The 27533-nt window shown below is 37.1% G+C and overlaps 1 protein-coding gene across 1 annotated transcript; it reads right to left on the bottom strand.

The window, feature by feature from the left end:
- LOC147070704 (uncharacterized) lies at positions 1-27533 on the bottom strand. The gene is made up of 9 exons (XM_085948898.1): positions 27455-27533; positions 23678-24139; positions 21269-21370; positions 19575-19664; positions 12522-12629; positions 8374-10153; positions 3846-3992; positions 1406-1558; positions 1-731 (listed from the first exon to the last, which is right to left on the bottom strand). The coding sequence occupies exons 3-9, from the start codon at positions 21368-21370 to the stop codon at positions 520-522; spliced, it is 2592 nt and encodes an 863-aa protein (XP_085805024.1). The 5' UTR covers positions 23678-24139; positions 27455-27533; the 3' UTR covers positions 1-519.

The raw sequence follows: 27533 nt of genomic DNA, 5'->3' as shown, positions 1-27533 counted from the left end.
TTATTACTGTGATGATAAAAGATAGATCATAATGACACAAATATCTTCGGCATAACATTCAACATAATATGAATACGTAATATGAATATGTGTATTAATAATTAAGGCTCTAAGTACCAAAAAGTAGTATTACCTGTGGTTACAAAATACCGAGTCATTGCAGTAAAATTGCATGAAGCAGACCTTTTAAAAAATGTGGTTTCACAGCGTGAAGCAATCTCAGCAGCTTCCATAATTTTAGGAATTAAGAACACCATTGTCAGCCATTTTATATTGAATGCTATTGACCACTGCAGTGGTACTTACACCATTATAAATAAAACGCGCCAACGGACTTACAACGTCGCCAGATTTAAATATTTTGCTGTATTTTTTTGACTTGCTTGAGGCACTTAGTCCATAGTTGACGTTATTGGCGTTGGTATGTATAACATTTTTCTGTAAAAATGTTTTGTTTATCTGGTACTTAGCACCTTAATTAATACACGTATTCATATTATGCAGAGCAGTTGCCCCTGTTCAGTGTGCTAGGGTGCAATTGAAGTCCAGTGAATGGGAAAGGGCCATATTGACGATGAAATCGCCACTGAGGATGGGATGCGGTGCGACTGTCCAAAGATGGCTGTCCTCCTCGCAGCTCACCGTGATGCACTTCTTCGTTCGAACTTTGGGTGGCAATTCCTTTTTATTTTTGATGAGTACCACCGTCCCCTTGAAGGCCTCAATCAACACTGCAATGCAAATACATAATCAATTAGTTTATTGCTCTTAACAAATAGTATTCAAACATCCGAGGCTCCGCAAGCAATTTTTATGATTCCAGACAATCTTAATACAACATTTTTGAAAATTCCATCTGGCAATACTGAAATAAGCTCTTTACCATAGACAAATTATTTTATATACTATATACCACAAAATAGATTTTTAAAATACAGACTATTACCGTTTTAAGATTTTATAAAATATTCTTCATGAGAATGATGGTCTGAGCCAGTATTTCTCAACCGGTAGTCTGTAAAATTTTTGGCATCCAAATACCCATGTTCCAATAAAATCTACAAAACCCTTGCTCCTGCAAGTGTTTGTTTTTGTTTTTAAAATAGATTAATGGTTTTACGTGATAAAATCAACCGCGATCAGACATCATCAGTCATTACCAGATAAACAATATATTTTTATTTGTGTTAGCGGTCCGAAAAACATTTCTCCTGTTTTCAGTGGTCCCCAGATGTAAAAGGTTGAGAAACAGCATCTGAGTCTACATGAACCATTGCTCGCCTATCGACCCTCCCGCTGTAAAAACTGTGGAAGCCAGTCAGTGTGGTATGTATACCTGCGCTAAACGGGGCGTACATACATAAAAACGCAACCGCAGACGGTGTTAAACTTGATGAGTATTTACATTTGAGTTCTTCAGGTGGCGGTTGAACCCTGGGAGTGACGAAGATCATGTATTTGCTGAGGATGGAGCTCTCCCCGGTGGGAAACTTCTTTCCGACCAACGCCTTGTTGCGGAGCGCAACTCCCATATCCTTCAGTATGAAGCCACTTGGATCTGTTGATACAAATAAAATGATGAAATAATGACAAGAAGACTTGTGAACACTAACTCTGCTCAACTGCAACTTGTTGACTTGTACTTTGTGATTTAGTTGATACTAGCGATAATTCGCGACGTCATTCGAGTGAAATATGACAATAGGTGCAGACCCATGTATCCTTCTAATTTTTCTATTGTATGTGCTGATCATAAACTCAACTAAGCAGTAAATTGTGTACAAATAAATATGTGTGGAAAATAGTCATGAAGGAAAGTAGCTACTTAACAAGGAAGTAATTATGTAATTAATATTGCACAATATTATTACTCGATTATGGTGCATAATCTCATTAGAGCCACAAAAATCTTGTATCGCATACTATTTTCTACAAAATTTCTACATGCAGAGGTTGGAAACATTTGTGCGGACAAATTTTTATAATTGTGCATACTCGCGCACCTTATATGAAACGTTGCTCTTTGTTATTTAAGTGTCGCTGGTTTATCATTAAATTACTTACGGATAGAATAATAAATCAATTCACGCCAAATATTGCCATATTTTTCTATGCTGATTGTAGTACAAAATTGTAAAAATTATAGTGTAATTACATATTATTACAAGGCTGCTATCGAGGGTAGTTTATCATATTTATGTATTATAATTTATTATTACAATAAGTTAGCTGTATAAACTGTCAAAACTGACTATCTCACTCTAAAAGTTAACACTGCCAAGAGAGATGCTGTTAAAACATAGCACTTTTTGACAGTTCAGACATACATAAATATGATAAAATACGCTTGACAGCCACTGATAGCAGCCTTGTGTATAGAATAGATGCGCTGATATAGTAAATATGGCACAGAAATTTTTCATCTCTAATCCTTCAAAAATACCTATAATATTTTTGGCATACGTGATATAAAACAACATTGATTCATGCGATTCCAGCAATTACCTTGCAGGTATCATATTAAGTACACCCTCATATTTAAATTCAACAATAAAAAATCTTCAGTTTCGTCTTTCAATGTCTTCAGGCAACATGCTCATCAATGAGGTGGGATTATAACGCTGCGCTCAAAGACAACCCTTACAGCCGAAAATCGTACATCGCCCACCTTCAATATGAGCAAATCTGCATCACACCTTATTGGCTAAAAATCACTCGATACATCATTTGCTGCATACCGTATGCATATTACTAATACGCCGACCAATGAATGCTTTCCGAACGGTCAGAAACGCATCAAATCTACATGAATTTCTAACATATAGGTAAGGTAAATCAATGAGGCCCATATGATCCTATTAGGATCGGACGTGGTTTAAAAAAAAAAAAATCAATGATGCACATTCATTCACCAATGGTAAATGTACAACTGACCTGCGCATCTATTCTATACACAAGACTGCTAAAGCTATAGGCGGTTACCGAGGGTAGTTTATCATACGTTTGTATCAAGGTATTATAAATTGTTACAATGCGTTAGCCGTCTAAACAGTCAAAACTGTCTATCTTGCTCTAAAAGTTAGCACAGCCAAGAGAGGTGCTGTTAAAACATAGCACTTCTTGAAACAATTACAACTAACTATAAAAATTACATTAGATACTTAATTACAAAAATATGAAAAACTATCCTCGATAGCAGCCGATAGCAGTCTTGTGTATAGAATAGATGCGGATATACCAAATTAATACATTTAATAAATGTGAAAACGATACTACTCAGTGAAGAATTACAATCTGCGTTGAGACATTTTTAAGTGTTTGGAAATATCATACACTCATTGGACACTGATGACGCTCCAGGTGCGTGGCCATTAGAATGTCCATTAGATATAATTAGCATGTTATTTAAGTGTGGTAATTAAAAATTAATGAAAAGGCTAGCAGTGATTGTGATAACACACGCATTGTTAACACATTCAACAAGCTTATTAAAATTTCAATTATCGTATGCAGTGAATCTGCACAGGGAAGTATTGGAAACTTAACATTAGGTTAGATTAATGACTCAAATGGAAAAGTACAAAACTGAAATCAATTAATTTTAAATTCAAATTCCATCAAGTTCGACACACAAATGTCGAGGAATTTCACCAATTTAATTTTTAATTAACCATTTGTAACAACCAGCCCTTTTGTCAGCTTCACTTTTCTTCATTAAGACTCTGTTTAGTAGAGAAGATATTCTTCAGTGTCCCTTTCAACAACTTAAAAGCACACTATCCACTGATAAAACTACTTTCCACTGTGATACGAATAAATATATGTGAAATTGATTTAATACAGACCTACAAAATGGCCCACGCGATCACTTTTGATGAGCCAGTCACAGGACACGATGGGAATCCCCTTGGCAGAGGCGATTAACAGTTTGAAGGTTCGGCGTATGCTGTCCGCCACCAGAACCTGGGCGTTGCTCGTCACAATGCATCCACCTGATAATAATTTATTTATCAACCTTATTCTCTGAGTTATATATATTTCGACAGTATTATGCGATACCAAACACAAAGATAGCCACAAGCAATTGTCAACCCAATTCAGTGGGTTTGCGTCGAAATCCCGAAGGCCGAAAGCTGAAATCCCGAATGGCCGAAATCCTGAAAGCCGAAATCCCGAATACCGAAATCCCGAACGCTGAAATCCCGAATGGCCGAAATCACGAATGGCCGGAATCCCGAAGGCCTAAATCCCGAAAAAAAAACACAAACAGCAATAATTGCGCAATCTTAACACTTATCTTGAATTGCGCAATTTTTTGGCAGGAGAGACAAAAACCCATTTGTTCTACAAAAAATGGTTTTTTGTTTCACTTTTAAAATTTGCACAATTCAAGATAAGTGTTAAGGGGGGACGTGCGCCGCGTAGGTCAAAATGGAGCTTTTATGGTACTTTCAAAGCATGATCCTGGACATTACTTAAACGTTGTAGATAATCTATTTACATAATTTTGAAGCCTTATTATCCTTTATATTTATTTTAAACATTTGATGATTGCATAAAGTTTTCATTACATAAAATAGTATTCTTTTAAACCTATCGATCTAATGTTTTAGAATATAGTCATATTTCAGTAAGTCCATGTGCAGTGGTGTTAAGATTTTTTGGTTTTATTAATTTTTAAACGCATTTACAAAACCATTAGTAAAATTAATGTTAACATTATATAGTGACATATTTACGATAAAAAATTATATTTTATAATCTTTTTGATCCCAACTTTGACAAGAATTAGGCATTTTCTTATTCAAAAATGTGCACGATTAACACATTTGAAGATAATTCTAAAGATACTGATTATAAGCTATATCTTTGAACATTTAAATGTGATAAACATCCTACGAATAACGATTGATTTACAATAATTATTGACCTAAGAATAAGGTAGTATTTTTTTGAAATACGCCATTTCTATTGGAATTTCCCAGTGGTTAAGCTACAACATACGGCCGTAGCCATAAATTGACAAATGATAAATGAAGAAGGGAGTAAGATCATGGTAATGTGCGTGTTTGAACATGTACTGTTTAAAAAAAAAGATTTGAGGTCAGAGGTGAGGCAGTCGTCCCCATGGTCAATTTGAAAACGATTTTTATTGTAAGCCGGTTAAGGGAATAAAAATAGGAATGGTTAATGCTTGCCCTTCAAAATCCATCCCGCGATCGACGCATGAACATGCCTGATTGATATTAAACTCTAATTTGGCATTCTTTTGATCTTGCATACAAAATAATAAATAACGGCTGTTTGCCAGAAAGGTTTACTACTTTGTTTGGTCCAGCGCTCGAAATGGAAAATTTTACGAACCGGAGCGCTCGATAATTTTATGAAAATATTAACGTTGTTATCTAATTGTATATGTATTTTATAAAAATAAGTCTGTTAGATTTTTTTATTATATGACATATCTAGCTCAGGCGGTCAAATTAATATTTCCACGAGACGGAGCGATAATGTTGGAGATTTTACGAACCGGAACAGCGCTCCGGTGCGTTCCGTTCCATTTCGAGCCCTGGTTTGGTCGCCATTTTGGTAAAAATGAATTTTGACAGCTCAATTTGGAAATCGTGAATTATAGACGTGGCAAATTTATTATGGAAAATATTCGGTAAACCAATGTGTTTTAATCATAAAAACATTTTATCAAAATCAATCATCAATTATTGTTACTAGAAAATTATGTAAAATTTTCGGTAGAAATAATGTGCCATCAAAACCCACTATTTATCGTTTAGTGAATGATTTTGAAGAAAGAGGCTCTGTAGCAGATAATTACAGGTCTGGGCCACAACGCACGAGAAGATCAGCTGAAAACATTGCTGCTGTCCTAGAAAGAAAGTCGTAAGTCAAGAAATTGGACTTACGACAACAACTTGGTGGTAAATTATGCATGAAGATTTGCATTTGTATCCATTTAATATTCAGTTGACACCAGAGCTTCTTCCACAAAACCATTTGCGATGCCATACATCTAATCTTACAATGGCATTACTGAGAGATCTGTTTTCACAACAAATTATCTCAAGAAATGGTGATGTCGATTGGCCTCTACGGTCGCCGGATTTAACAGCCCCAGACTTCTCTTTTTGCGGGGATATCTAAAGAACAAGGTTTATGCCAACAAACCAGAAACACTCCAGCAACTTAAACACAACATTTGTGACTAAAACAATGAAATACCGGTTGAAATGTTGTAAAATGAGCTCGCATTTGTGAGGTTAACAGAGGTGGACGTTTAGCTGGCATTGTCTTCCATACGTAATTCTCAACATTTAATAAAACATGTATCAGTATTTAACCATTTTGTTTTCATTTTCCATAAAGTTATACAAAATTAAAGTAGTAAACCTTCCCGGCGAACATCCTGTATATCAATGCTCCGCAACTGCAACCGCATTGCTCAAAAAAAAAATATTTTGTATATTATACAAATACTTACTTAATAGCCAAATTTTCATACATGGCTGGTAATATATTTGAGCACCTGTATTAACTTTAAAACAATGCAAGGTCAGAATGATAATACATTGACGTGCTCTGATAAAGTAGGAGTTAAGACAAGGATCTCTACAAATGTACCAAAGGACCCAACAGACTACCATTGAAAACAAGCACTTAATTTTGGATTCATCTCAAAAACATTAAACTTTGCTGCAAAAGAAATTTCATCATTACTTTCATACAATCAACACGACTAAATTCGAAACCCTTCTGCAACCTATTCTATAAAAGCGCTTTCCCTATAAATTCGAGAGGAATTTGTTGAATTGAGAAACAACGGGACGCTAAAACTGAAGTTCGCGGATTTTCCATTGGCTATTATATTGATAATACAAATATGTACATTTAGTACTTCGTAGTGTGTTATGTTGTTTGTACCTATATTTAATTATCTATCAAATAAAAAAAAAAATTAAGGTAATTTTAGTGCATGGCCTCCATAAGAGGGGGCTAACAGGGCTCTAGCCTGGGGACCGAGGCCCGGGGGGGGCGTGGCAGGTCAACCAGATAAGTGAGATAAACACAAATTACAAATGTACTCTAAGTGCCCATACGCACTTGCGGCAGGCCGCCTATCGTTTTTTGTATGCCGGCTAACCGCAGCGGCCTGCCGCATATCGCACTTTGCATACAAAAAACGATAGGCGGCCTGCCGCAAGTGCGTATGGGCACTAATAGTAAAAAAAGTCGCCTGCGGCGCTATTTTACTACGCTAGTATTAATATTTTTAAACATGCGATTGTAGGATATAAATTATTATGATGCCAATACTCGACAAATAATTAAATTATTCTTAACCCGACAACTATCCATAATTCAAGTGGATGTATTAATAAATACAAAAAATCGTTAAACATACAATCAAAACTATTAATTTTACCTCGAACACCATTTGAAATACGTTAGTGTAGAGTATCATACTGTCTTTAACGTTGGCGATAGATAGGGGGGGCGCCAAAAATCCTGGCTTGGGGTCCATGTTTTGGTGTATACATTGTTTTAGGTGTGGTGTGCCGGGGAACTCTGAGAAGACCTTTGGTGTGCCGTGGGTGAGAAAAGGTTGTGGAGCACTGCTGTATATGACACTATTATCCAAGTCGATTCCAAACAAGGGTTTCACAAGCTCGTACATTGGTTGTAATTATTTGTAATCGCGTAAATAAAAATAATAAGAGGCTAGGTGACCTTTTAGTAATACTATTGTACCTACATATTTACCATAGGCCACCTCCACTCAGAAGTAAAACTTAATACAGTAGAACCTCGATATAACGAACTTTGGATATAACAGACAAAATATCTGGGATTGTTAAAACCATCCTGTTAATGTTATACATGTTTAAATCAAGTGTCACCGCTTGTAAACAATGTTCTGCGTATGATAATCACGTAATACTTCTCGCACTCGAGTCCTATTGCCGTCCTGCTCATAGCACTGACGTTTGCAACGCTGGCCACTAATTCGCACAGCTGCACAACAGTTTAGTTTGTTGATTATAAACATAGTTAATTATAAAAAAAACAGCAGAATTCAAGTGTAAACAAAACTTGATTCTATTTTCAAAGCAGGATTACTGAAGCTAACCGCGTCAACATCAAACATTAACATCACTCCACAACGGGTGTGTCTGGATATATCATCCGAAGACGAACAAACAGGATTTTGTTTGTGTTTTTATATAACGGACTTTCGGCTTTAACGGACACCCCCTCACCAGCATTAGTCCGTTATATTGAGGTTGTCATAAAATAAGAACTAGCACACATGATCGTTGAGAAGGAACAGAGAGACAAAACAATCGTTCATTGACTCACCAAGTTTGTTGATGATGTTTAGATTACGTTCACCATTGGTGCCTGTGATCATGATGCGAGTGATGGGTTCCGCCATGGATCTTCGTGTCTTGTTACCACTACTTTTGTCCATCTTCTTTACTACCGTATCTGCCTTGGGCCGGCCGCGTCTGCTTGCGGCAGGCTTTGGGGCACATCTCGAAGACACAGTGGTCGACGAAGACACAGTGGTCGAAGACGACACAGAAGACTCTTCCTCCGAGTCATTTGAATTATGTTTGCTGCAACCGGGCCCAGTCCATAACTGACGGGCGGCCGGATGCTTCTCGGCCGGCTTCACAACTGTCAGCGAGGTGTCATCGAGGGTTTTTTTGATCTTCTTCTTCCAGTCAGTAGGAGGAGAAGCCTGAGAGTTAAATTCCCCCAAGATGCTGTCGCCGAGTCTGGCGGGCATCCGACGTGGCCTTTTACTAATGCGCACGGGGGGGTCAGAATGGTTAGGAAGTGGCGTCGGCGACTTCCGTTTTTTCACAGGAGCCGACCGTCGAACTATCAGTGGTTCCGAAAATTCTTCCGTCGACACGTCCTGATCGCGATCTGATAATTGCAGTATGGGAGAAGAGGGGGCGAGCCGTCCAATCTCCTGGCTGTCCAGAGAAGTCAGACTGGTGCTGAGCATGGGTGAGAAGCTTCGGTCCGAATCCTCGTCTGAATCCCTCGAACAGTCATCAATTAAAAGATTTAAATTTCTGCACGGCATAGACGTTTTGTCGGCAGGTTGTCGGGCGGTGTCTTCAGAAAGTTTCTGCGACTGCAGATCCTCCAAGATATCTTGAGTCGCATTATAGTAATTTCCATCGCAGATATTCTCTTCTGAGCTGCTGATCTCCAGCGACACAATGAGAGGCGATGAGAAAGGGATAGGGGAGGTCTTTCGAATGGCCCGCTTAACTTTATTAGTGGGGGTGGCGAATACGGGCTCGGGGATCTTTTTAGGTGGAGAGTTCTCGTTGAGGTCATTTATAATATCTTGCGTGCAGTTGTAGTGATCAACTGGTGTCGGGGGGTCACATATGACGCTCACTACTTTTGGAAGCGTCTTCTGAGCGGGGGGCGGCATTAGATTTTTAGCCGGCTTTTCGTCAGCGGGATCGGGTTGTGTAAGGGCTTCGTATATAGAATCTACAGGCACTTGTGTTGGGATATTATAAATTGACTCAATGACTCCTATTGACGGGGGTGGCATCTGTACTCGAGTAGGGCTGACATCAGGGTAATCACACTGTGTCAGCACGTCATATATATTGAATGACGTATTCATCGTGACAATTGGTGACGTTTGATTAGAGCTCTTGTTTTTTCCAGAGAAAACTGAGTGGGAGTCTCTGTAAGCAGCATCGGGCTGAGTCTGAGCATCGAAAATGCTAACCTGTGTATTTTCATGCTCATCACAAGTATTGGACGGAAGCAGGCTTTGTGACTCAGCCATGTCGTCATCCGTTTCCGATTCACACTCTATAATCAAGTTGGGGATTGTGGCTAAGTCCTGAGTCTCCATTTCATGTACTGGCTCCGTCTTCACTACAAGTTTCGGAAGAACAATACACTGTGTCAGAACTTCGTGGATGTCTCCACTCATATCGAGTTCTTTGTTAACGGCACGATCGTCGGCGGGTTCGGGTCCCATGTCCTCCAAGAGCAGCTTAACTATGGGAGGGGGGTCCCAGGAGAGCAGCTTGCTATTGCTGTATTTATTAGTATACTGGCGAACGCATTCAGTTTCCAGTGTTTCTATATCGGTCTGCAAAAATAAGAGCATGGTTACAGTATGCCGATGTCAGAAACAATGTAATATTATAGACACACAAGCTGGAAAGCTTGTCCAAAAACTGGGGGGGTGACTAATCTCTTGATAATATTATTTCTATGTATGTCTATATGAACCACATTGCACCCTAATCCATTTGATCTATTTCATTCTTTGTGTGAGATGCCTAATACAGACCTCTCTATTCGTTGTGCAAATGTTAATTTTTGGATTTCTATGTTACTAAGAGACCAAGTTTCGCATGTATACATAAGTACTGTAAGCACACATTGGTTAAACGTCCTGCGCTTTAGGCACAATCGGAGATCACGCTTGAAAGTGATGTTTAGACGTCTGAATGCATTACACGCCAACTTTAATCGGCGGATAATTTCGTCATGCATACCACTATCTATATTAGACATTTATTTTGTTGTCTGAGATAAATCTATGTAGTTGTAGACTTCATTGATTACAAGCCAAAAACCTCAAATGGAAATGGGCACTGTAACTCTGAGGGTTGTGAAGGATTTGAGGGTCTGGTAGGATGGAGCCATCGATTTTGTTTTGGTTTGCGTGAGAGAGAGAGATATAGGTGAATTGATCTCGTATTTATGTCAGTATATTATATATTTTTATACGGAGTCGAGTCATGGACCCTGAAGGCAAGGGAGCGGAAGCCAATCGATGCCTTTGAGATGTGGTGTTGGCGCCGAATGATTCGTATTTCTTGGACAGAACACAGGGCGAACCAGTCAATCATCCAGAGACTGCAGATAAAGGATCGGCTCTCGACAGTATGTCTAAGACGTATTCTGTAGTATTTTGGACATATTGTCCGGCGCAGACCAGACAACCTGGAGAGACTGTTGGTTTAGGGTGGCCTCCAGGGAAGGCGAAGCAGAGGAAGAGCGCCTGCACGCTGGAGCGACCAAGTGAAAGAGCTGACTTCTTCATTCTGCTCTGAGAGAAGCGGAAGATCGAGAAGGATGGAAAGTCTTGGTCGCTCAAAGGATGGCAAAATTAAAAAGTGGTCACGATCCTCAGCCATGAGTGTACGACCAAGAAGATAAAATATTAACCCAATGCTTACGGGCCGCACAAAATTGTGTTTTTGCTAATTGCTTTTCAAATGCAAATTAACACGTTAATTTAAAAATTAATTAAAAGAGCCCGTAAACATTGGGTTAAGAGCACAGTAATTAGGTTGACAAGTGGTCCACGCAGACTCGTTTATTTATTTGAAATACACAATTAAAGATCGGTGGTAAATTCTGATTACTATAGTCAACATTTAGTTCCAAAAAGCATTTGATTGTCGTGAGATATTCAGTGTCAACAGGAGGTTGATTCTTGCGCACGGTTTGCACTGTACTTTTCATTTCACTATCAGGTGGTCAACGGCTGGTCGGCTGTGACTATGGTCAGTGACTACCTTAATAATTAATTAGAGTAAAAATATTGGCGTTTGAAAGCACTAATTTCAATGCAGACAAATCTTTATATGGTCATATATCTTTTCAGATTTATGCGAGGTGTAAATGAGAAATCTGCCATTTTTTCTGGTATCGATCTGTGTGTCCCTGACAACTACACAGTCGAGCTCGGTTATTACGATCACGGATACAGCGAGATCTTGGATGTAACGAGGAAACATTCGTTCACATTTTAGTTTATGATTTTCTCCATACATTTATTCACTTTTATAACGAGCTCCTTATCGGATATACCGAGCTAAAATATCATCAAAAATTTTCTTAAAACTGTTAATGTGTCGATTGTTTAAAAACATTTCGACCCTAAGCAATAAAATCCAAATGGACAGGATGCCGCCGGGGTCAGATTACGTTGATGACACTAGTTAAGTGTCTAAATACCTACGTAATTGGTTGTTTCGCCGACAATATTGAAAAAGTATCCATGCATATGGTTGAAATTCCATGTAAAAAATCAAAGGTTTGTGAAGTCGGTAGGTACCAACTTGCGTTCATTACAATAAACAACTTCTTTTGTAGTTTATGAATGCCATGCTTGTTTCAGGGAAAAATACTAATTGTGTATTTTTGTTTGAATTGTGACTTTTTGTGTTATTAAACCGCTCATTTAAAAATACCTATTCTCTGATATAACGAGTAACGCTTATAACGAGCAAATTTAGTTGGTCCCATCTTCCTCGTAATAACCAAGTTCGACTGTATATAATTCTAAGAAATTGGGGGAGCATCAGTTGTTTGTTCTCCAATGATTTATAATTGGATAACCTGCTAATTGCGAGAACAATAGTATTTAATCAACAGCCCGCATCTAGTTTGTATGCGCGAGGATGGTGAACATGCAAAATTAATAATTAAATATAACAAACATCAGAGCTGTCGTCGGACGATTCTGGGATGATAGCAGGAGGCATGGGGGGACGGCCAAGCTTTAATCCACTTCGGTTCCGATGGCACATAGGTGTTGAGCTGACCTCCTGAAATATAAACATAAATAGACTAGATTGTACACTGGACTTGGTACTATCGAACGATGATGCTTGTGACAAGCTTCTCATGCATATACTCCTTCTATACTTGTAAATATCTATCTTTTAAACATTCATCATACATAGTCAGAGTCGTACTGATGTAATGCCTCTGCGTGGGAATTTGAAAACTTTAATTTGATAATTTTCATCTGACGTATTTAATACGTATCTAAAACCACCTGATTTTTGTTACTAGTATAGTACATCGAATTACATGAATATTTTTTATCATTCATATGTAGTTCTTTAGAAATGAAACATAATATCATGTTACTCATTAAAAAAAACATCAATTTTTCTAGAGAATATAAATGAATGTAACTTGAAATCGTTTCTATTTATATCAATTTGAGTTTTGGTGTTCATCACAGCATCAAAGCTCAATTTGATATAAATAAAAAAAAGTTAGTTATGCACTTATCTGACAGGCCGCAGTTTTTTAGCGACACACGTTGAATGTAGAGTGAAGTTTATTTTTTTAGATTATGCAAATCAATTGACAGTCGCTAGTAATATGAGTTTAAAGTCAGATGCGATATCTCGCAAAATTTGTGTGTGCGGCCTGTCGATCACGGCCTCATAGAGCAAGATAACTCGCCGAAGGCATAAATCCGGTTAAAGAATCTATAAACTACATCAAAAACCATATTTTATATAGATTTTTTATTAAAAAAATAAATTGATGTTCTTAGATGTATATATTAATTATTTAAAATTAAAGGTACCGGTAAGATGTATTAAATTGTAGGTTTTTCTGTCCTATAGTAGGTACAATCTATAATGGAATTTGTCAAATGGCAATTTTTTAACATTGCATAATTGTCCGAGTACTATGTACCGACATGAGCAAAACGCAGCGATATGTAGATATTTTACACATGGATATGTATTCAATACGGAAAAGTTCAAATTTAAAACATGAAAAAGCACGCCTGATACTTTTATATCTAACATATACAATTTTGAAAAACACTTTCTGAGAGAATATATTATAACCAATAGAAAAAAGCTTTTTTGAAAAAAAGTAAGCCAACCCGACGGGGAATCGAATTTAGTGTTTAAAGTGTTTTTCAAAATTATATATGTTCAATAATCAGAATGATATATTCTTAAATCTTGTGAATTATTCGTTGAATAACAGAAATAGTTAATTACTTTTATATCTGTTAAAAAACTAGCAATCTCGTTGTTGACCATTTTTTCTTCCACGTACTTACTCATGTGAAAGAATTTTTTACAACGTTTTTCTTAGGTCGTATTCTTATTTGTCTGGTACAAATCTTGCCATCGATTTTTAACTAACTTTCCCGACTAGCTAGACATTTGAAACTTTTAGAATATATCAGAACACGATGCCAATGCATTTTTTTAATACTTTTAGCCATCTTTAAGTAGAATTGAATTCATTTTTAGTTAATTCTGTTTTGTATGAAAAGTTATTTCGATACCATTATTGGTTGATAAGGGGGTCCTAGCAAGTAAATTATTAAATAATATATATGTGCGTTACTATGGAAATCAATATGAAATGACATTTCATTACTCAGTATTTCTATCAAGTACAAATTTTTTTGATCATTTAAGCTAGTGATACACCCCTGTTACAAGCGGGCTTCTCCCGGTGTAAAATAATCATTTAGTAGCTTAAGTCGAAACGTAACCCTGACCTCTAGAAACGGCTTCATAAAACATCTTTTAGTAGCTTAAGTCGAAACGTAACCCTGACCTCTAGAAACGGCTTCATAAAACATCTAATCTGATTCCTTGCTCAACCACGTAAGTATTTCTTTTTAATTTAAAAAGTAAAAATGATGATGGATGAAAGAGATAATTTTAAGACTAAATATAAGGATTTAAATATAATAAATTTTGCCGCGCATTGTGCATGAAATCCTCGCGCGCCGGCGCCAGGGTCAGGCTCGTGATTCGCCGAATCAAAGATCACGCGATAAAATTTGGCCAATCACGAGAGTCCTTTTTTTTGCTGGATGGCGTCGGTACGAGGAATTTAAAAAGAAAGAAAAAAGGATGATAGTAAGCGTCCCCTTTCCGATAGGTACGGACCTGACGACTACAACTGTAAAAATCCCAAATATAATTTGTAAAACTAAAAATTAAGAAAATATAAGAAGACCACGTTACGAGCACGAAAGACCGAGTTTTATTTATACTCCGACCGTTGAAATTTCTTTTTTTTGTGAATCCGGGGTTCGATGGACTCCTGAGCTAGCCGCTGGAACCCCGGGGATCTCAATGGCGCCCTTGGCAACGTGAAGCTCGAAGAATCGCATGGATTCTTCCGAACCCGCAAAAAAAAAAATTTACGCCCGCGAACGCTAAATAAAAGTTTATGATCCAGGAGCCGGAACAACCAAGAAATGGTTAACTAAGAAGTGGACTCCGACGTAACCTTTATCGAAGAAGAAGTGCTGTCTCCAACATCAAACCGGGAGAGCCCTCTGGTGTTCGAAGACAGTCCACATACGGAGCTGACCGCGCCTAGCGTCGTGCTGGAGACCGTAGCACCGGCGCGTCTCCAGTACGACGAATGGCTGCAAAAATCCCACCTATGGAGACCAGACGCATCATCGACGGTATCCAGCGAGGAGGGCTCGTAGAGGCCACGGCCCACTCACGACGAAAAACGGCGAGCAAAATGCCGATTTTCCTAGGGTATCACTAACATGTCGTGTACCCTAGTCGACCACGGGATGTTCGGTGAGGAGAGAAAAAGGAAACGCGAGGCTAGGGAGCCTCACAAGAGGGCTGAGAAGGCGCGCAAGCTGAGATGAATCGAAGAAGCTGTACGGGCGCAGGCTCGACCACGAGGAGATGAAGCAGGACCAGTCGCCAACCCTCTAGTCAAGGGTGAACGCCGAGTTGCTGTTGGAAGTTTCAGTGTAAACAGTGTAGTTAAAAGTGAAGATAATAATCGTAAATATCCGGAAATTCTTCTAATTACGGATATAAAGTTAATTAAGGACAAACTTTCTGAGCCTTGTAATCTTAAGTTCATTAGTACGAAAAATGTACATTCTAGTTTTAAAAATAACGCTCCGCAAAGTGACGCCAATTCTTTCCGTTCAAATAAAGTAAATATGAATGAATTCGAAAACATTAACATTGAAAATCGCAAACAATTTTATAAACGGGAAAGACGATATTCTACAGTAGCGCGAAACCTGTTTCAAAGTTACGCCGTGTTAATAATTTGAATCCAAAGAGAAACGAGGAAAATAGTATACGACCGTCACTATTATTTCTTTATAAATTACCAATCGTAAATTTAACACAGCGAAAACGGAACGGGAATAATAAGGCATCATTCGACGAAGTGTTAGTTGTTATGTTAAATTTTAATAATAAGTTAAAATTAGGTATAAAAGGATGAAAGTAGAGATTGTATGCTTGTGATAAAAAAAAAAAAAAAAAAAAAATGAGTCAATAAGCCGTAAATTTCTCAATAATAAAAAAAAAAATAATAATAATAAAACGTGAGAGGCACCGCAAATCGGCGCGGCGCGCCTTTGGAACAGGATGTCGGGCGCGTAAAACGAAACAACAATTTTTTTTTAAATAAAATGGGTTTCACTAAAAATAAAGTTAATTACACAGTTTTAAGTGTACTGATTCAGAAATAAATATAATGAGAGGGTGGAATATTTCAATTTTTAATATCAATGTGATTTATACAGTCAATACAATGTTGCAAAATAATTATGGGTATTAGGGTAAAATATTAAATGTGATAGTAAGTACCATAAGTACAATGGGAAGATTTTATATAAAATTAGTAGCTATTTAATGTATGGGGTAGGAGTAATTAATAAAGTAAATTCGAATAAATTTAAAGTACAGGAAGTCTAATGAATGAATAAATTACTAAAGAAAGAAAAAGAATAAATACAGATGAAGACAATTTGGAAGCACAAAGGGAGCCACCTCTCGAAGTAAGCGCATCCAAAGGCAGCGTAGCCGAAAATTCATGATACCAAAGCTTGATGGTGTGGAGAGTGCGCACTCTCCTTTCTCGCGCAGGTTCATGGAGAGACTAGGGACGTGACGCCTGAAAGATCGTGAAACAACAAGAGGTACTTCCGAAGTGTAACCATCTATAAAAAAAAAAAAGAAAGGGAAAAGAATACTTATTGTAAACATCCATCCTATTACCTGTGGGAGAGCCGTGCCGCCGTCAACGAGCCTGGCCGTTGTACCGCTATACGATGCCTTGCCCGCAGTAATAGGAACAGATGGAGACACAGTACCTGTCCATCTATGAGGTGATACTCCAGAGACCAGCAGATCAGTGGAAAACTTTCCACAGAAAGATATCCGCTGCTCGGAACGAGCCTGGCTCAATAGTAACGCCACTACCACGCCCTGGTTGCAAAGGCAGACGACGCCAAACGAGGTACGCTCCTATTGCACCAGAAGAAGAAAAACGTAACACGAAACTATAATTCCGAACGAGGGCTAAACGTCTACAAATGTAGCCTCTCGGAATACAAAAAACTGGACAGCCCAAGAGTCAAAGACTATAGCTCCGCGACCCCTCCGCTGACTAATAAAAACGAATAAAATAACAAGAAAACCTAATTAAAACAAAGTAACACAAAATAAATGTACTACACTGAAATTAAATCAAACTCTGACCTATTCAAAAGTATCGCGAAAGCATTGCTTTGAGCTGAAAATAATAATCCAAAATAAATATAGAAAATAATAAAAATAGAGCTAAAGTATAGAGTTTTATGTTAGAATAGTTAGATTGTAGTTGAATTCTTTTATAAACTGTTTATCATGCCATGTACTTAACGGATGAACAAGGAATTGGATGGGTGGCCGATGAGATCAGGGCGCACCTTTCGACTTTAATCCAGATGGGGCGAATTGATACACCCCTGTTACAGGCGGGCTTCTCCCGGTGTAAAATAATCATTTAGTAGCTTAAGTCGAAACGTAACCCTGACCTCTAGAAACGGCTTCATAAAACATCTAATCTGATTCCTTGCTCAACCACGTAAGTATTTCTTTTTAATTTAAAAAGTAAAAATGATGATGGATGAAAGAGATAATTTTAAGACTAAATATAAGGATTTAAATATAATAAATTTTGCCGCGCATTGTGCGTGAAATCCTCGCGCGCCGGCGCCAGGGTCAGGCTCGTGATTCGCCGAATCAAAGATCACGCGATAAAATTTGGCCAATCACGAGAGTCCTTTTTTTTGCTGGATGGCGTCGGTACGAGGAATTTAAAAAGAAAGAAAAAAGGATGTTAGTAAGCGTCCCCTTTCCGATAGGTACGGACCTGACGACTACAACTGTAAAAATCCCAAATATAATTTGTAAAACTAAAAATTAAGAAAATATAAGAAGACCACGTTACGAGCACGAAAGACCGAGTTTTATTTATACTCCGACCGTTGAAATTTCTTTTTTTTGTGAATCCGGGGTTCGATGGACTCCTGAGCTAGCCGCTGGAACCCCGGGGATCTCACTAGTCAAGTCAAGTTTATATTATTCAACAGAAAATTTTAAAACATTATATATAAAAAGTTCTTTTTATCTTGTAATTATTTTTATATTGAATCATGTACATTCAAAGACTAGAAATAGGTTGACAAAGGAAGATTCAGCAGCGTGTATTAATTTGCAATCAACGACATATTATTAACCTGATATAAAAATTAGTGTGTTATTAAATGTTGGCATGCCGGCAAGTCTTATTTGCCATCCCTGCACTAAAGTGTGTTTTAACTGAGTTTACTAGACGTTAGAGTGCCTATGGGATAGAGGAGCACAGAGGAAGGCAAAATAAAAAAATAGTTATAAAAATCTAATAAAAAACTGCTGAGCAAACAATATGAAGATATCATCAATTAGCCTTTGCCGTGACCAGATATAACGTAACCGGTAGACATAACAAGTGGTTTGACCGAGCTGAGCCACTCTTCTCTTTCGGTACACATTTTAGAACATTCCCATTACAATACAATGAACTATCATTATTAAGATGAACAATCACATAAAATCAAAATAAACAGTATGCAAGAGGGCAACCAAGGCAAAACATCAATACAAGACGGACATCTCTTCCTTAGGTAGTTATTTTCCAAAAGTCAACACCCAGTGAGGGTTGTATGGCGAAGAATGATGATAGTTAATTGTATCTAGGGATTGCAATACCGGTATTTAAAAATCCAAAATACGGGAATTTTTGGTATTAAGAAAGCACACTCGTTTAAGTGTTTGAAAATGAATTATAAGTTATGTGCTGCTAAAATGCAAATATATTGAGTGAATCCAACCGAGGTGAAAAAATAGTAAAACAAATTTCATCAAATATATTTATTATTTCTAAATAGAAAACATCCGTGGCAAAAATGTTCAATTATTCTATAATTATTAATGACTGTAGTGACTGTAGACTATTAGTGACTTTTTGCACTTGATGAACTTTTGAATGCTTTAGTTATAAATATCAATATATTCAAATTATTTGTAAAAAATCACTAGTTCTACAATTACGATCAATACATATTTTTAAATGTCAACATAATAAATGTAGGTATGTAGGTTTTTGCTATGAAATAATATTTTAAAAAGATTTTAATAGCTATATTTATTGGTAAGCACCTACTTCTGTTTTTTTAATGTTTAAGAAATACCGAAAAACCGGTATTGACATTTTCATTAGGTATTGCAATCCCTAATTGTATCCACAATGAGAAAGATTTGCAGAAAATTTAATCACCTGCCTCAGTAACTCTTTTTTCAACTTAATCTTAATATATAAAGGCTTTATTTGGACAGAGTATGGTTTGTCTTTAAAATCTATATGCCCCAATAAGCACAACTAAAAATCATTGTTAATTAAATGAAAATTCTCACCTCATCTGCAAGAAAAGTTACAACGATATCCCCGAAGGCGATCTGGTCTTCGTTAGAGAGGTAGTAGGTGTTATTCAATATCAATTTCTCCTGAAATTAAATCAATTTAATGAAACAACAAGGCAGTACATTGAAAAGGGCAATAATGTCACCTTCTAGTTGTTATGAATATGTCAGCTGTCATTTGTTTTGACTAGACAAGTGTACTACTATAATAACAAAACATGGCCCGTTTGTTATCATTGCTGTGGTGTGGTTACCATTATAATTTTTAAGACAGATTAATACCATCATATTTTATTATAATCTTTTTTTTATACCTACTGTCAAACAACCATAATCAAAAACCTGGAAAATTGGTTATAAAGCGAAATGCCATAAATCATTAATTAATTCTCCATACAATTTTTAAAAGATCAGTTCCAAATTCAAAAAAAAAAAATTGAAAATCTTTTTTTAAATTGACATTTTATTTATTTAAATGTCACATTTCAATTACAAAAATAACTTGTAAAGCCTCAATGATTGAACTACTTTGCAAGCTGCTTGTTGGCGAATTTTAAAATGGGCGAGTCAGTGCGTCTAGTGCGATTGTGATGATGACACACAAAACTTTCCACTCGCTCAGAAGCCAGCAAGCTAGAGAGTTGAAACTGTCATTTTTGGTACTATTTTGACAAGGACGTATTGAGTAGTTCGTTTTTTTTACGCTCTACTGCGCAGACGCAGTAGGCCCACATGCCAGCGTGTAGCGTGTCAAGTTGACCAGCTTTCAACTTTTCTAGTATTATTAATAATAGTAATATTTCTTATATTAGGTTCTTCCTTCTATTTTTTATATACAAATAATAGTCTGTACAAAAACTATGTAATATTTTGCGAACGCATTTAATATAATTCAATTAATTTTAATATTTTTTGGATAACTGTTTACAGCTACTCTGTAGTTTATGATGACTCGCATTCAACCGCTTCGCCTCGGAGCATTTAATTACCACATTTAAATAACATGCTAATTAAGGCCCCCGAATGAGGACACAACAGGTGTGCCGTCCACGCTGTAAGGATTAAAAATACGGTCGGTAATCTCCAATCTTCACAATTCAAAACGATCGCTGCAGTAGTGCAGTATCTGCTGTTAAATAAATACAAATTCTTCTTTATTAAATGCATAATACCGCTGGATTACTGTTTTAATAATTATTCTAATATAATGCAGTTCTCTGTGTCACACTTCACTGTGAAATGTTGTATCAGAAATATGTGGTCGTATGTTAAAAACCGTCCAACCTTGTTGGGCCTTTAGTGAGATAAAATTCATGTCTGTTCTTGTCAGTTTACAAGAAGCCAGCGGCAAACAAATTTTGAAAATAGCTGATATACTGGATTATTTGTTAGATTAGGTTAGGTTTTCATTTTTGAATTCATGAATTTTGCCAAAAGCGGCTATGAAAATGCACCTTGAATTATAAGGTTAAGTAATGAACTTTGTTGTTCGTCTCCTGAAAATTTCACATATTGTCGCTTCGGACAAACCAATCTAGGACGATGCATATAGTGAGCTGAAATATGTTGATAAAACTTGATACAATTTTCCTTCGCCAAATAGCTTTACTTATTGCTTCAGCATGAAATGCTGACCAGTAATACTCTATACAAGAACGGATATAAATAAAAAAAAAACAATTGCATACCTCGTTTAAACGTATTTTGTCAAGGTACTTTTTATCGGTGACTGTGAGTGATGGCTCCGAAGTGGATAGTGTGTTTATGATAACGCCACGTTTCTGCTCCATCTGTACCAACATTTGTTCATTATTCATGTTGTATTGTTGGCAGGCATTATGAAAATTAGAAAAAGAAAAGTATGATGTAATATTTAACATTAAAAATATCAACATAGAATTAACATCGTACAAAAAAAAGTAATGAGAGATCAAATTTCTATTTTTGGTCGTTTTCTCATGGATGAGGATCGTGACCACCTTGAAATCCTGACATCTTCCAAGTGACTTTCCACCCCTCTCGATCAGTGGCGCACTCAGGATTTAATATTGGGGGGGCCCAAGGAGAATATAAATTAGTCCCATAGGCTCTTTTTCCTTCATATAATTATCTTTGCATATTTTCACAATACACGGCGGTATATTTTTAGTTTCTCCTAGTTTTTTTTTTAAATTGGAGGCATAGTGGCGGTAACCGTTGAGCATGTCATCAGCGACTGGCGGATTGGAAGTGACTAACAGCGACCATGCTGGACATGTGCGCCTAGTATATTAAAACATTACTCAAATAATATCGGCTGTGCTACCCGCTTGGTTTAGAAAGCTACATTATTTATGCCGAATTCCACTGAAAACAATGTTCTTTTCATTTACACCACCACCGACTGTAGTCGTTCTTTCCGCCGAATGTTTATCGTCAATTTTTGGTTTTCTTATTGAGATTCCAAAATATTAATTGAAAATGGAAAAAAAAGTATTATTGCATTTAACTTATACACAAACTTACTCAACACAACACAGCCTAATTTCTCGTTTATCGGTCTTTTGTCTATTGCACTCCATGTACCTACACCATGGCCCCCACATCCTGAAACGGGCCATCAGGCTAGGATATTTGACGGGCCCCCTACCTACCGCTAATATTAAAGGCAGTGTGAAACACTACATTAACGTTTTTCAAATTGTGTTTTAGTTCAAATTAAGGGTATCTACTTATACAGTGAATTATTGGCGATTTTTAATACATCTACTTTAATAATGGAGCTGTCGAGTATCGACACATAATAATCAGAAAATATATTGCACAATTATATAATTTAAAATGTTCATGATCATGAAGTATAATAGCACCGCAGGCGACTTTTTTTAAAATATTAAAGCTAATTTCTGATGTGTGTTTATCTCACTTATCTGGTCAACCCAACACGCCGGCCCCCCCACAGCCCGGGGCCCCAGGCTAGAGCCCTGTCAGCCCTCCCCAGCCGATCTACACCACTCCGGAATTTGGGTGGACACCGAGAATTTTTTGACAGTTTCATTAGGGATTGGGTTTTCAAAAAAACCCGACATCAGTGTTTCGAAATTTTTGTGTTAGAAATTAAAATCTAAGAAATTTTTCTAAAAAAGGGTGCTGGAGAATAATTACAAAACATTTTTTTGCCGTGTTTTTATTTGTCTAAGCCCAAGGTATAGTTTATTGCCTTTCAATTTCAATGTTTAAAATTATTCTGATAATTTTCATGATTGGGGGGTGCCAGGGCCCCTTGCCCCCCCCCCTGGGTGCGCCACTGCTCTCGATTCTCTGCTTGATGGAGTGATGACTGCCCCCGGTAAGCTCATTCACTTGGTTGATGTTCTTCCTCTGGTTTGTCTTCCCCGGAGGCTACTCAAAACCACCAGTCTCTCCAAGCTATCCAGTCTGCGCCGAACAATATGTCCAAAAAACTTCAGAATGCCTCTCAAACATACATATAGTCTCTGGCTGATTGACTGGTTCGTCCCGTGTTCTGTCCAAGAAATACGAAGCATTTGGCACCAACACCACATTTCGAAGACATTAGTTGCCTTCTAGAAGATATTAATTCAGTACTGTGATGGCAAACGGTTATAACTGCTGTTTACACAATTTTACAGGAGAGCAAAAACAAAGTTTTGTCAAATCAGTCTGACAAGTTAGTGTATAAGACATTTTAAAGTATTGTACCTATATCAAAATAAGCGGAATTAGCACCCCATGTTTTATTGTTATCTTGCATTTTAAGCAAATATATCTTTATGCCATTTAAACTTTTTTTCACATTTGGTCAGATTCAGATATTTTTTAACATTACTTTTTGTACCCAATAAAGTTGCAGCTCTAATATTTTTCCACATCAAAGAATGTACAATTTGGAGCATATTATTACTTATGGATAAAAACTTAAAAAGAGTTATAACCGTCTGCCATCACAGTACTGTATTGCCATCTGGGTCCATGACTTGACATCATACATGAGCAGGTGGGTCCATGACTTGACATCATACATGAGCAGGTATGTTACATTTTCCAATTCTTAAAGCAATCAAATATGTAGAGAACCATAAAATAGTATTACTTACCCTTAGCAAAATTGCAGACAACTTTTGGTTAGTCTGAAACTGTCGGAAGATGATTTCGGCCTAATCCCCGAATGCGGATCAATTTAGAGGATGTTAGTAGTTATAGCCCACAAATGGGCCGACAATTAAGAGAGGCTGGCAGTCACTGACATCGAAGAATGAAGATGACACAGGAGTCTATTTCGCTGGCTAATGCAACAAAGATGTTCAGGGCAATGAAGTTCATGACGCTCAGCAGTGAGGAATAACGATTTTGAAGTCTTACACATAGTAATAAGACAGATCACAAGACACTTCACCAAAACACCAATGTAAGAAGGTTATCATACAGCCAACGAAAAGATTTGTATCTATTTATCGTAGGTATCACTGATATAAGAATGTCACTGTAGTATTTATTACCAGCTAATAGTATATTATGATTTATTGAATTTAATGTAATCAGTTGAAATTTGTCTATATCTATATATATAAAAGAAAGTCGGGTTAGTTACACCATTTATAACTCGAGAACGGCTGGACCGATTTTTACGATCTTTAATTTGTTGGATTTGTCTCAGCCCCGAATAGCAGAATAACTATTAAAACATCGGATAAATCACGGAAAAAATAAATTATGAAGAAAATTCATTTTCTCAAACATTTTGTATCGAACGGCTTTTGACTGATATCGATTAATTTAAACGATGGAGCTCGCGCATACGAAAACAAAAGAAAATCACAAAAAATTTAAATCCATATACAACGCCATCTCTGATACATGACAGAAACAATTAACAAGAAACAAACAAACAAAAGAAAGTATGAACATGGCGTTGACAGTTGATTCAGTTCTCAGATAATACCGAAAGACTTTGTTGTAGACAAATAGCAATTTTGATCGTGATTTTCAAACGATAAGTTGCCTTCTAAAATGTTCACTTTGTGAGGTTATCAAATTTGTGAATGTCGATATCGCGTATCGATAATTGCTTCATTATGTAATTTTGAGTTGTGTGAATAATTTTCCAGTGTTATTTACAATGCTGCGAGCCAGAAGATCTAATCTATATAAAACAGTCAGGTTAATTACACCATTTATTTTATAACTCAAAAACGGCTGGACCGATTTTTATGATCTTTAATTTGTTGGATTTGTCTCTGCCCTGAATGAATAACTATTAAAACATCGGAAAATTTCACGGAAAAAGAAATTATGAAGAACATTCATTTTCTTATACATTTCGTATGGAACGGCTTTTTTGATGATGTCTATTGATGATATAGAACTGATTGACTGATTTCGATGAAATTTTTTTGTTCGTCTCGGCTTCGAGAAGCTTCCTCGCGCATTGGAAAAGTAAGAAAATCACAAAAAAAATCCGTATACAACGCCATCTCTGATACATGAGTATTGCAATTCAGTAAAGTACATCAAATACATCTGCAAATATGTCACCAAAGGCAGCGATATTGTGGTTTTTGGCGTTCAAACTCCCAATACCAACGATGAAATCACGCACTATCAAGTTTGTCGATATGTGAGCTGCAATGAAGCAATTTGGCGTATTTTCTCATTCATGAACGTCATCCCACTGCTGTACATTTGGCGGTGCATCTGGAGAATGGTCAACGAGTTTATTTTAATGCATCGAATGTTGCTCAACGTGCTGTAACACCTCCAGCGACAATATTGACCAGTTTCTTTTCAATTTGTCAAAGTGATCCGTTTGCACGAACGTTGCTCTACTCTGAGATGCCACGTTATTACACTTGGAACGCTTCATCGAAGAAATTTCAACGTCGGAAGCAAGGCGATGAGGTTCCTGATCATCCGGATGTGTATTCTAATGATGCTCTTGGTCGCATTTACACAATTCATCCGACGAATGAAGAATGCTTCTACTTGCGGTTGTTGATGGTAATTAATGTTCGTGGGCCGACATAATTTGAATCACTTCGAACTGTCAATGGTGTAGTGTGTCCAACATTTCGTGCTGCATGTCAACAGCTCAATTTGATTGAAAACGATATTCATTGGGACATGAAAATCGCTGTAGCAATTATTTCTGCATCTCCAAGTCAGATACGCACATTATTTGCTATCATTATTTCGACATGCTTCCCATCAAATCCACCTGAACTGTGGAACAAGTACAAGGGTGACATGTCAGAAGACATTTTACATCGAATTCGTGTCAGTTCAGAGAATCCCGATCTCGAAGTGAATGAGGAGATACATAACCAGGCTTTGCTTTTGATCGAAGACATGTGTTATCTCAAGTTAGGAATGCCAACGCCACATCGTGGAATGAATGACGCTTTTAATCGAGAATTGGAACGTGAACGTGAATATTATCGAGATGCATTGAACCGATCGGTTCGATCGAATGTACCAATGTTGAACCCCCTTTCAAAAGGAAGTGTACGATACGTTAATGCAGGCAATTGATGATGGAAATGGTGGTTTATTTATCCTCGATGCGCCTGGTGGAACTGGGAAGACATTTCTCATGTCATTGATTTTGGCCACTGTTCGTGTGAGATCCGATATTTCTGTAGCAGTTGCTTCTTCTGGGATAGCGGCCACGTTGTTAAAAGGATACCGAACGGCTCATTCAGCGTTGAAATTGCCGTTAAACCTTCTCGATCGAACTATGAAAAATCTGCGCAATTACTCAAGATGTTTTGGTGGCGCAATGATCCTACTATCTGGTAATTTCCGCCAAACACTACCAGTCATTCCAAGATCAACCGCTGCCGATGAAATGAACGCTTGCCTCAAATCATAAACTCTGTGGCGCTATGTGAAGAAACTTCAGCTGACGACAAACATGCGAGTTGCATTGCTAAACGATCCATCTGCCGAAGATTTCTCTAAGCAATTGCTGACTATCGGTAACTGCCGTGATCCTGTCGACGAATCGAACGGATTGATTTCGTTTCCGCTGAATTTTTGAAATTTCGTCTCAGCGAAGGACGACCTCATCAACAAAGTGTTCCCGAACGTCATTGCTAACCACAAAAATCACAATTGGTTGAGTGAACGAGCAATTTTTGCGGCAAAGAACAAAGATGTGGATCACTTAAACTTCACAATTCAAAATCAAATCGTTGGTCCAATGCATTCCTTCAAATCTATCGACTGTGTAATAAACGAAGACGAAGCAACCAACTATCCAACTGAATTTTTAAACTTATTGGATCTGCCTGGCTTGCCACCGCACAATTTACAACTGAAGATTAACTTGGTAGTTATCATGCTTCGAAATCTGAACCAACCAAAACTATGTAATCTATTTCATTTTGATTTTATTTTTGCACATTTATTGAACTTAATTCATTTTGAGTATTTTAATTCAGCTAATAAGTTAACACAAGATTATTGATTGTGAGGCGGTACGAAGTTCGCCGGGTCAGCTAGTTAATAATAATTTGCGTTATTTCACTTTGACATCGCAAGTAGTACCTAAGTAAAATACCATTTTTACTTGACAAGAAGTTATTATAGCACACGTTTAAATTAAAATCGTCGTAAATCTAAGAATAATACTGTAGTATATCTCCAATTTACATAAATTATGTCGGTAGGATCTAGACAGTTAAATACACAACAAAAACATGGTCATATTTGACAGTTTCCGCATTCTAGTTTTGACATTTCCCTACCTACTCTGGAGAAATTATATAAATCTTGGTAATTACACATAACATAGTTATCGAAGTAAGTTTTTCGAGTAAAATTTCATATACATATAAACAATATTAATTTATATATTACAAATAAAATGTTTAAACCCTTGTCGTGGGTAATCTGCAAATAAATTATTCTGGCGCGAACGCAACGGTCTGAATAGTTAAGATGAAATCATAGACT

The sequence above is a fragment of the Rhyacophila brunnea genome, unplaced genomic scaffold (genome assembly GCF_057557595.1).
Source record: "Rhyacophila brunnea isolate RB1 unplaced genomic scaffold, BYU_Rbru_1.0 scaffold_21, whole genome shotgun sequence".
Lineage (NCBI taxonomy): Eukaryota > Metazoa > Arthropoda > Insecta > Trichoptera > Rhyacophilidae > Rhyacophila > Rhyacophila brunnea.
The sequence above is the reverse complement of the archived record's forward strand: the minus strand, read 5'-3'. Positions and strand labels throughout refer to the sequence as shown.

Coding starts and splice junctions, on each gene's coding strand:
- LOC147070704 (XM_085948898.1), bottom strand. CDS start 21,370: ATGGAGCAGAAACGTGGCGTTATCATAAACACACTATCCACTTCGGAG. Junction 10,154..12,521: donor CGTCCGACGACAGCTCTGAT/GTTTGTTATATT, acceptor TTATTTTTGCAG/ACCGATATAGAAACACTGGA. Junction 1,559..3,845: donor TCGCGTGGGCCATTTTGTAG/GTCTGTATTAAA, acceptor TTGTATCAACAG/ATCCAAGTGGCTTCATACTG.